Source organism: Myzus persicae, unplaced genomic scaffold, assembly GCF_001856785.1.
Source record: "Myzus persicae strain clone G006 unplaced genomic scaffold, MPER_G0061.0, whole genome shotgun sequence".
Lineage (NCBI taxonomy): Eukaryota > Metazoa > Arthropoda > Insecta > Hemiptera > Aphididae > Myzus > Myzus persicae.
Window position 1 is genome coordinate 765,742 of NW_019101460.1, and position 12,868 is coordinate 778,609.

General features: G+C 30.2%; 1 protein-coding gene across 20 annotated transcripts in view; it reads left to right on the plus strand.

Annotated features, from left to right (window-relative positions):
• Window positions 1-12,868, plus strand: part of LOC111029202 (calcium/calmodulin-dependent protein kinase type II alpha chain) — a 52,664-nt gene that overhangs the window by 4,963 nt on the left and 34,833 nt on the right. For all 20 annotated transcript variants that reach the window (XM_022308116.1, XM_022308118.1, XM_022308120.1 and 17 more), the window contains exon 2: window positions 12,378-12,472. In XM_022308116.1, the coding sequence (XP_022163808.1) occupies window positions 12,378-12,472 (95 nt within the window). The remainder of the gene's footprint in view (window positions 1-12,377; window positions 12,473-12,868) is intronic.

The window sequence follows — 12,868 nt, forward strand, 5'->3', positions numbered from 1 at the left end:
CAGTAATATCTGACAATTGATTTTTAGTTTTAAGTGAAGCGTATGAATGTAACAATTTATAGTAGAAAAAAATGTTTTGATCTTATCCTCAATACTTTTTCTAGAAGGAGATTGAATCTAATTATTAGTACTTTAGGAGGTCAAAGTAGAAAATTCCGTGTACTTTTCATAATAATCAGAAAAATAAATTTAGGGGAAACATGAATTTTTACGCAAGACTTGTTTTCTGCAAATTCAATCTTCTTATATTTTATAATTATTGTACTCAATTCAAAAATAGATAACCGTAAATAGGTAAGTACTTGAAACGGTCATCAAAGGTTACCTATATGTCAGCGTTTTCTATAAAATATGGTATAATTTTCAAAATATTTCGACTCTATTTTAACTATTTATAGACCTTTTACATTTAAAATTTCGCTAAAGTTTCACGCAAATTTCACTTCAAAAAAGGTTGCTGATTATATTCGTGTTAAAAATACATACAATTTTAAATTTGATAAGGCGTGGCAATTAAATAAAATTCGCCTAATAAGTATTTTCTACATTGGAACCAACAAATCTAAAAAAGCGGATAAGTGGATGTCGCTCTGCTGTACAGTAGGTTACAAGTGGGCCACTATAATGGATGGGTATATGAAAATAAATCAATAAAAAATCAATATAAATGATATATTTAGTACAGTAATATTATAGGAGCTGACAAGCAGTCTTCGCTCAGAATCTATATGCAATGATTTTTCATTGAATTCAAATTAAAAATGTTATTCATAAATCATAATGTCACTATAGTATTGACAAACTCAATGACTTAGTAGTTATTACACTTGAAAAGTTGAAGCCTACAGTACAGAAGAGAGGTAACCTATTTTCCGCTTTTTAAAATTTAAATTCTATAGGTTGGTATATAAACTACAATAAATTAACCCAACTAATTATGATTTAATAATGTTTTAACAAAGTCTTCAATATTGTATTAGGATTCGTACCTTCTCTGTGTTTAGGGATTATTAACTTATACATTATGTATAAATGGTGAACTACAGAAGCTGGGTGGTAGCAGGATGTAGCTTAAGACGCTTTAGCTATTGTTTTCTTGATATGTTTAAAACAATTTTGATGGTCAAGATAGAGGGTATTTTATAAGCATGTTTAAATACTTTAAATATAATAAAATGGTAGCCATGTACGAGCCATGTATCGTATTAATTATATTATAAAATATGAAGTATGAACGATATACTGCTGCTTCAGATATCTTAAAAACAATAACAGGCTTGTTTTATTTGCCTATTCTAAATTCTAAATAATAATAATATGATCTTTTCTTTTATATAAATAACAAATGTTTGGAAAAAACGTCGTTCATGGACGCATTTTACACGTTTACGTTAATATTTAGTGATTCAAGGTGATTATTTTTTACTAAATTGAACTTGAATGTAAACGATGTTTATACTTTTATGAATTTGAACGATTTTTAAGACGCTTAATTTATTTGCCATTTAATAAATATAATATGCTCAAAATATATTGATTAATTATATTATATAATAATATTTCCTTATTATAATTCCTATTAAAAAAAATTTAAAAAATTAAATGAACGATCTCGTGAACGCATTCATTTTTTCAATGAACGTGAACGTGAACATGAACAAGTTCCTTTTTTAAGGACTGAACTTGAGATCGTGAACATTGTATTAATTAAGGTGTACCCTATTTGCGCCAAAAAAAAAAAACATAACAACCTGATTTCGATCTAGGACAAATGGCCGTGGCCGTTTGGATGTGGCCATTTGGACGTGGGGACAATTGGACGTAAAAAAAAAAATTATAAATCAATAAATAAAATGAATAAGTTATTTACATTTATTATAAAATTTTAATATTGCACACTGCGATATTTGCTTCAACTTTAGCAGCTTCAGAGTCATGAGTATGATTATTTATACGCTTAAGAATAATTAAGTTTGTAATACTAGTATGCACACGAGCCTTACATTCCCTTTTATACCTACATCGCCAAAACCGTTTTAAACCATCAGAACTAAAAGCTTCAAGTAAGTACATGAAACCGTCATCCAAAAAAACTTCACTATCGCGATTTGAGTTAATTAACGACATTTTACATGTTAAATGTACATGTACACTTGTACACAATTTGTACACGACTAACACGAGTGTGTGTATTTTCGTGTATCGCCGTGTTCCGATAAAGTGTGATAAACGGTTGTAATAACCAATAAGTTATATTATATTATTATATTGTTATTATAGATACCTATAATTGCCAAAACGATAAAATTCAATCTTTAGGTAATACCTACATAATGTTCAATAATAATATCGACAAGATTCGATATGATACGATACCATTAGTTATAAATATTTTTTTTTCTTTGACGTCCAATAATTGTCCCCACGTCCAAACGGCCACGTCCAAACGGCTACGTCCGTTTGTCCCTATTCGACCTGATTTATAGCTCAAATGCGCCCATTGGGCATGCTACAATGCCGCCACTCATCATTTAAGACAAATTAGAAAAAAGTTAATCATTTCTGAAATAATGAAATTATCATGCTCTAATCTTACTACACAATTTACTATTATTTTAAATTTTTTATAAATTCATAACAATAATTAATATAATGGTCAGATAATTTTTGTATTAAATCAAAGTATATAATAAATAGTAAATAGTAAATATATGTACCACATCATATATTATTCACTATTATTGTTTTTGAGGTATGCATTAGTTTTTTTTAACATAACGCCCACTTAATATATTACCTCCAAAAACAGCATTTCTATTTAAGTGATATTTAAAATAACGAATAACTAAACAAGATTTCTTTACTTAAAATGGTTATAATAAATTCAATTACTACTTAGTAGTACTCATTACTCATGTGTTGATGTACCCGACATAGAAATTACAGGTAATAAGGACCAGTATGTACATATAGCTGGAAAGACAATACTAATATAAATGCGATTTCTCAGTAGGTGGTACAAGGTACGCTATATTTTCTTTAAATCTGTAATATATTATTTTTACAAGTTGACATGATCATTGTATATTTTATTATTTCAATCTCATTTTAAACTAATTGAATTCTTTTTTATTAATTCTAATGTCACAAAATCAGTTAAGAAGTAGGTAATGAAAATATATTATGATTATCAATAAATATAAAATAAATCGAAAAGAATTTGTATATTATGATGTACTTTCTGTACAGTGCTCTCTATATGTTGTTAAGCTTTCCATACTATCAAGGAGGATATATAGAGGTGTATTGTGTATACACTCAGATTAAAAAATTGATTGAAAAATGTACACCAGTTGTGATTGCCACCGGGAGCGCTGACTACCCGACGAGGGCTCATAATGTTCATATTGTTTTAAGAAAATACTATGCCCAATATTTGCAAGTTGCAATACCATAAAAATATAAAAATCAATTAAATTTAAATAGCCGGGAATAAAACTACTTTTGGTATTCCATCCTTCTATATATTTTATTAATTTCTATTTGAACACTGGAATAATATTTGCATGCAAAAGGCATAATGATCAAACATCATACAAAAAAAAATACTATAAAAAGATTATAAAAAATACCAAAATTATAAATAAAAACTATTATCTATCTATTCTATCTACTGGTAAATGTTTTCCAAACTAGGTGTTAAACAAATAGATATATGAATTAAAAGTACCATATTATACACGTATACGCTTTGAGTTACACTATTTTTAAATAAAATATTTATTATTATATTATGAAGTCCATAGACCTTGTAATTACTAAATATACTAGTAAGTTGGTAATTAGAATAAAAATAAAAATGCTAAATTGCAGAATGGCACATACAACTTTAATATGTTTGAGCCTTCATCGGGTAGTTAGCGCTCCCGGTGGCAGTTACAAGTGGCGTACTTTTTACGGCCCACTTTACATTTATAAGATAGGGAGTGTTCACACATCTATATAATCCACATTGCATTTTCTCATTGCTTGTCTACTAGTATGAGCACAGAATAGATTAAATAGTATAAGGTCTATGATAAATAAATATTCTTATGGGAGATAGATTTTTGCATTTTGGTATACCTGTGGGTATACCAGTGTAGCTTGTATAAAGATAATAATCAGTGGTACAATTTATTTTTTATTTTATAAATTATCACCACATATATCTTATTATACTCATAGACCTTATACTCGGAGTATTTCATTACTCTGAGATATAAGATGTATGATTATACCATAATATAGATAGTATGGTTATCACTGAAAAATAAAATATAACATAGAAAATGTGTAAAATCAGTTTCAGTAGGTAGCAAAAGAGAAATTTTAATTATGGTCGAATTCGGGCTACACTTGTCATACTGAAAATTTTGCACCGATTTTCGTGTTCTCGTTAATAAATGCTTCTGGTTATTCCGTCGCATATGCATATAAAATTGTAATACATTTATGGATGAGTTTTGTTTTTGACGTCATTGTTGAAGGCTAGGTTACTTTATTTACCAGGTACTTTATGATTACATATACATTATACGTACATAGACACGAAGACCACTAATTAGGTAGGTATATCTTAACATATTAAGTTAAAACTATATAATAAGACGTAATTTTTTTGATATGTTTCAATTTAACTGACTGAATTATTCCATTGATGTTCTACAAAATAATTTGTTTTTGATGTCCTAAATTTCAATTAATGCCTGTGACGTGTATGATTTTAAAACAACAAATCCCATTTTATTATTACATTGGATGTTTATGTGTCTATACATTTACAAAGATTAAAATTAAGATCCAAAGACCACAAGTTTAAAAACCTAAACATTTATTGAAGCATAAATTAAGAAACATATCTGATTGCTTTATCAGAAAGCGTTATATAAATTAATTAAGAATGTTAAGCGGATCACTGGCGAGTAAAACATATTATCTATTATAGAGTGAAGGGACGTGGCACAGTGCACAGCCTGTAAATCGTTTCACTTATTCATTCTAAAGCACACGCGGGCGCTCAAACACTTACGTCTCACACACATTCACATTCGTTAAAATGTGTACATATTCCTGCCACATCCCAAGGACTATTGGTAGGTCTTCGCCAACGGGGGACGGAACGAGAAATTAGATTTACAATTGATAATTAGGCCAATTGTAAGGATTCGATGGAGTAGAGGGTATATACAATATAGGTACGTTACATTATATAAGTATAAGTAATAATATAAGGGTGCTCGTTGATTACACACTGTAGACATTATATTATTATACAGTTTTCACACACACACACACACACACACACACACACACACACACACACACACACACACACACACACACACACACACACACACACAGTGTGCAGCCAATAATACACAGTTAAAGGGGTTTAATTGATTTCCTGCTAGTTGTCGTTACAATAACATCGTATCGTTATCGCCACCGGCTCACACCTATACATATAAACGGGAAATTATTTTTGTATTCGTTATATCATATACTCGAGATATTGGGCATTTATAATGATTCTATACGTTGGTAACTTCTGACTTAAAACTCGTCCCCGTAAAATTCAACCACCGATGTTGACACATGGTCTTGGTACATAAATAAATTACAAACATAGCGTATATTAAAGCCCCCCCCCCACACACACACACACACAACACACATACTGATCACACATAGTAAATAATGACCAGCAATGATACCTAATTTATATATTGAGCAAATAATAATTATGTATTTTCAAGCCGAATTACTAATTCCCATCATATCTAATAGTGTTCTAATTATAGTAATGACGTATATTTTAAGTTTAGCCAGGTGATAGATAAAGGAGTACGTAGGTTAGGGACGAACACGGCGAAACACCCTGTATACCCATAACGATGTGTGGTGCGATGTATACGCACAACATTATCATTGTATGACTATTGCATTCTATATACCTACTACAGTATAAAATAATATCACATTATTCAATTATGCGTGTCTACAATAAAATAATATATTATGCATAAGTCACGTCACACGACGCGAATTTTTGCTGGCAACGCACATATTGTGTCTCCCCGATTTGATAAGCACGCGTGAGTAAAGAGTATTTTTTTGACGCAGCGCGGTCGCGTGTGCGCTATATTGTACAGGTACAATACTAATGTAGGTAGGTGCTATACACAGTGTATAGGCACCATCAACGACCTACCTACATCAGCAAAGCAACACGATATATGTATGCATGTGATGTAAATAATACTATACATTATTATTATAATATACCTACAACGTGCCAGCTGGTTTCTTTTTCGCCGTTTGGCACAGTCGGCCGTCTCATCGTCAGAAGGAGTCTCAAGCGTTATATTTTTAAACGCCGTCCACCATATTATAATATGGTACACTGCTATCATATTATTTATACGTAGCCCGTTAGCACATTATTATATTAATATATTAATATCGACCGGGTCAAAACGAATTCGCCACATCCGTGTAAATGTGGGTCAGTAGCGGATTCAACAGTATAACTCGTTAGGTGGCCTCGTTGGGTCCTATAACTCTTGATTATTGGATATCTAGGTTTCGTAAAGGATATTAATAAGGTACTGNGCACGCGTGAGTAAAGAGTATTTTTTTGACGCAGCGCGGTCGCGTGTGCGCTATATTGTACAGGTACAATACTAATGTAGGTAGGTGCTATACACCAGTGCTTCTCAACCTGGGGGCCGCGGCCCCCTAGGGGGCCGTGGCTATATGATTGGGGGGCCTTGAAATATTTTTTTTATTTAAAATATTTTCGGTTATTCAGTTATAATATTACCATTATAACCGACCATATGATTAATCATTGTCGATAAAGTCTAATGTTAGATTACTGTTATTAAATAATAATACAATTGTTATTACATCGGGAAAGTTTATCTCACATTAGAGTTATTAGATTACCTACTTTAATCTTATAATAATAATAATCTATTAAAGATTAAACTATCGAAAATGATGATAACTTTAATGATGTAAAGCCTTTGCAGTACAGTCGCGTTTCTTTGCTCGATATCGTGTGTTTCGTGTGGACGTGTGGTGTTAATAATATTATTTTAAGTTTAAAATGGAAAAGTGGTTGAAAGGAAATATAAAATCAGATACTTCTACTTCAACTAGTAACATAAGATTTCCAGAAACAGATAATTCTAGTTCAACAACCAGCAAAAGAAAAAATGAATTTTTACCTGCAAACAATAAAAAAAAACGCAAGTACAATTCAGAATATATAAAATTTGGTTTTATTGCATCATGCGTAAATAAGGAAGAACGACCGATGTGTGTCATATGTTCAAATACACTCTCAAACGATTGCATGAGACCTGGAAAATTAAGTAGACATTTAATTACTATGCACCCCGAACACCAAAATAAAACGTCTGATTTTTTTGAAAGAAAAGCATCAGAACAAAGTCGGCAAGTAGTTTTTTTTGATAAACATACTAATTTAAATAAAACACTTCTTAAAGCTTCTTTTGAAATGGCTTTAATAATTGCTAAAGCTAAAAAAAGTTTTACTATTGGAGAAAACTTGGTTTTACCTGCAGCAATAAAAATATGTGAAATTGTACACGGTGATAAAATTGCAGATGCATTACGGTCCATCCCTGTTTCTAATGATACTATTAAAAGAAGAATAGACTATATGGGGGATTATATGAAATCTCAATTATTAATTCAAATTAAAAATAGTGACACTTTTGCAATACAACTCGATGAATCGACAGATCTTACAAATAATGCCCAGTTAATGGTATTTGTGAGATATCAATATAATCTAGAAATAAATGAAGATTTACTTTTTTGTGAAACTCTTTCCGAGACAACAAAAGGCATAGATATATTTAAAAAAGTAAATGATTTTTTTATTATAAACGAATTAGACTGGACCAAATGTGTTGGTGTATGTACAGATGGAGCAGCAGCAATGACTAGTAGAATATCAGGGTTTAAAGCAAAAGTGATGAAAGTTAGTCCTGATATAAGATTTGTTCATTGCATTATACATAGAGAAAATTTAACTTTTCGAAAAATTGGCTGTGAACTGAATTCAATTATGAATGACGTAGTATCAATGGTCAATTTTGTGAAAACCCGTGCCCTAAATTCTCGACTTTTTAAAATTTTATGTGAAGATATGGGATCCAACCATAATACATTACTATTCCATACAGACGTACGTTGGCTATCCCGTGGAAAAGTTTTGAAAAGAGTTATAGAACTAAGTGATGAGCTCCGCATATTTCTTCGTGATATTAAACCCGATTTATCTGCACTTTTAAGTAATGAAAAATGGATGTGTTTAACTTCATATTTAGCAGATTTTTTTGATAAAGTTAATGAATTAAATCTATCTCTTCAAGGTAAGAGTACCAACATTTTAATACTTACCTCAAAACTTCAAGCATTTAAACAAAAATTGTCTTCTTGGTTAAACGCATTTAAAAATGAAGATTCCTCAATGTTTACGAGCTTACACGATTTTCTTACCGTTAATGAGCTTTCAATGACAACTTCAGTTTCAAGTATAATAACTGATCATTTGTCTTCAGTACTAAAATTTTTATCTGAATATTTTCCAAATTTAAATAAAAATAATGAAGACGATTGGGTAAAAAAACCATTTTCTATTTCTTTGAAATACGATCATATTTCATGGGCCGCAAAAGAGCAATTAATTGAAATTAGAGAAGACTCAACTCTTGAAACCGAGTTTAATGAAAAAGAACTTACCGAATTTTGGTTAAGACGACAGCAAGAGTATCCTGTAATTTCAAAAGCGGCTTTACTTATATTAATACCTTTCGCATCAACATATCTTTGTGAAACTGCATTTTCACAACTTCAAATTATAAAAAACAAACATAGATCCTGCATTTCACAACAGTCTTTAGAATCAAACTTGCGTATTTCAGTTTCGAATATCACACCTGACATAAATATGTTATGCGAAAATATGCAAGCCCAACCGTCACATTAATAAAATTAATTCACATTTTTTATTATTATTATTATTTATTATTATTATTAACCTAGCCTTTGTTTGAAATCAAATCAACATTATTACTGAATATTTTTGTATTTCTTTATAGTTATTATTACCAATTCTTTTTTTGTTTATAATATATGTTTTTAAGTTTTATACACCTATACATTTTAATAATTTATTTGTGTGAAATTGTGAAATAAGTGCATGTAAGTATAGTATATTAGTATATCATTGAAAAAAATAATACTGATGACCTTTTTTTATTTATTTTTTGCTTTTACATCCATGGAAGGGAGCCTTGACAGTTTTACATTAAATTTAGGGGGCCCTATAACAAAAAAGGTTGAGAAGCACTGCTATACACAGTGTATAGGCACCATCAACGACCTACCTACATCAGCAAAGCAACACGATATATGTATGCATGTGATGTAAATAATACTATACATTATTATTATAATATACCTACAACGTGCCAGCTGGTTTCTTTTTCGCCGTTTGGCACAGTCGGCCGTCTCATCGTCAGAAGGAGTCTCAAGCGTTATATTTTTAAACGCCGTCCACCATATTATAATATGGTACACTGCTATCATATTATTTATACGTAGCCCGTTAGCACATTATTATATTAATATATTAATATCGACCGGGTCAAAACGAATTCGCCACATCCGTGTAAATGTGGGTCAGTAGCGGATTCAACAGTATAACTCGTTAGGTGGCCTCGTTGGGTCCTATAACTCTTGATTATTGGATATCTAGGTTTCGTAAAGGATATTAATAAGGTACTGTTTTGAAATTATAAAATCATACACTTATGGGCCGAGGCCCCCTTTTTATAAGAGTTCACCGACTAACATTTAACTCTTAAATCCGTTACCGATACTGCTGTATTTTAATAACAATATCATATATCACCTATCGACCTGTAAGCTGTTAGAGGCCAAGCAAAATTTTTCCTAAGAATTTTTGGGATCCCTGTTGGAAGAAGAATATTGGTGTATGATAGGTGGGTAGTCTGATGGAAAAGGATGAGGCAGCAGAGGCAATTTTTAAGATCAAAACTTATTATTTTTCGTCTTTTATGATTTTATAATTTTTAATATACGTGGTGATTACCCATGGGAATGGTGAAATTGGAAAGCTTTAAGCTGTAATCAGTGTCTGCTGTAGGCTTCAATTGCATGGCGGAATACACAGAAAGAATTTAATATATTATTTTATGATTATTTTTTCCAACTGACAATATTCGTTAAGTAGAGGGAGTCAACTGCAGTTTCCAAAAACACCCTCTGTGATTGCGGGAAAATCTTAAGGAGTTTCCTGAACTCGGGAGTGTGTCCCGAAATTACCCTTATTTAATGTATCGTGTGCATTAAGGTGAACTGCCGTTCGCCGCATAAAAGTTTGATGACTATTATTATTGCTTACACCCATTTTTACACATTTTAAGTTTGGTTGAGTGTATTAAATTTTATTATAATTTTTTTTTATAAATCTGTTTTTAAAGAAATTTCTACTTGTCTATTATGGCACTAGTTCGCGCATCAGCTCACACAATTATTATGAATCACACTTATTGACCGTAAATGACTTATAGTGGTGCCCTGTCCTTATTGAGGTAAAAATAAAATGCAGTTTCTCCTCCGTTAGTCGTTGTTGTAAAAATTACGTATATATAGTTGTACAATAATTATACTTTCATAGTCCATCATTGGTTCTGTCTCTTAAAAGTTTTGGCTGCGGACCTCGTCGGTCACTTTGTGTCTATGAAAAAGGTAAGAATCAAAAATGGAACGCATTCGGGACATCTTCCAAATCACAATAGCTGTAAATATATATATCAACACATGATATGATATAGTTTATTTATTTCATTAAAAACCCGATTAAATGTAATTTTCAAGATAATAATATAATATATTACCTACTTTACACGAACGCATATTTTAGAATACGTATACAATAATATTTTAGTTCTCTATACTGCTATTTAGAAGATCACTTCTAACTTATTCATACCCAGTATGGGCTAAATAAAACCGAAGGAGTTCTCCATTTCAAAATGTATGTCAATAAGTAGGTATGTAATGTTGTAACAACTAATAATAGAAAAACATTGTAAATGTGAGTATGTGACACAATTAATTAAATGAAGAAAAAAGAAAATAATAACCATTAGGTAGGCACACTTAAAGGTGTCGAGTGTACTTCGTCATTGGGTAGGCACTGTAATAGATGTGTTCAATTCAATAATAAATGATTTCGTATAAGATGAAAAATGATTCTGAGCGAAAACAGTCCAACATTTTGGTAAGCAATGTTCATAATTTATTCTCTCGATTATAATTTTAAAAAGAATTAAGAATTTTAAATTTTGTCCTCCCAAAGTACCAAGTACCATTTTTTTTACCAGAAAATTCCTTCATAATTGATGATAAGAGCATTTTTTCTAATATAAAAAGAGTCTTCAAACACATAAAATAACTGGTCATTATAAAATCGATACAATCTTCGCTTCGCTCAGAATTTAAAATGGATTTAATAAGAAATCAAGTTTCAACTAAAGTCATAATTTGTATGACGTTGAGATTACTCTGAAGACCGAAATGACGACAATTTATAACCTATCCTCTCATACTTTCTGACGTATAGTCCTTTATTAAATAAAAAACAAATATTTCAAATATTAAATACATGAGTAATATTTTATTTTCCCTGTTATGTCTTGTTTCTTATGAAAATTCTTGTTCGCTTGAAAAAAAAAAAAAATAAAACGAAAAATGGCAATTTGTGTAACTGAATTAGGTTAGATATCTTGTTGTTTTCACTATAAAAACTAAAAATGAACTATTAAATATTATAAGAATTTGTGTAACGCATTAACACACACATAAATATATATATATATTATATAGAGCTTTCAAATTTTTTTATTAAAAACGGTGAAGATTACATTAGATTATTGTGTAATCTCCGTCATTATTATAACATAAAACTTGAAAGTTTTTATCTATAGATATATTTTAAAAGTTATATTTTTGTTTATGCTTCCTGTAAACGATTTTGGTAGTTTATTTAATTTCAAAAAAGTTTGAGAACTTGATGAAAATAGGTCATGTTTTGATTTATGTACCCAACCTTTTTGAATATTTATATAGCCATGTAAGTGATATAATAGGTAATATTTTTACCATGCAATAATAATATTATACTTTATATTTTATTGCTTCTCGTTCATTTAATATAATTGAACTATATATAGACATAAACTTCAAATATATGTTTTTTTTGTTTTTAGAGGGGCATTTTCTGTTGTCAGAAAATGCATTCAAAAGCACACAGGATTGGAATTCGCCGCAAAAATTATAAATACGAAAAAATTATCAGCCCGAGGTAAATTATTTTTTTTTATTTATCTTAAGAACCTAAAAATATGATTATTTTAAATTCGAGTAAACAAAATGGAAAACATCAAATATGGTTTAAAAACGATTTTAAAATAAGATCTGAGATTAATTTCTTATAAAGGTTTAATATAAAAAAAGGTCAAGTAGTAGGCATTATTATTTATTATTTGTACCATGAACAGTGAAACCCTAAAGCTTTTAGAGAAAGAGTCAAGAATCAAAATTGATAGCAGTGAAGGAGGTAGGGTTAAAAATACGAGTGTAAGTCAAGAGATATCTTCTTGACCTTCTTTCACCGACCTACCAGGGTTTTTAAATAAAAAAAAAACGAGTTATTGTATATTATTTTTTGGTGGTCGATAGAGCAATAAAAATATAACCT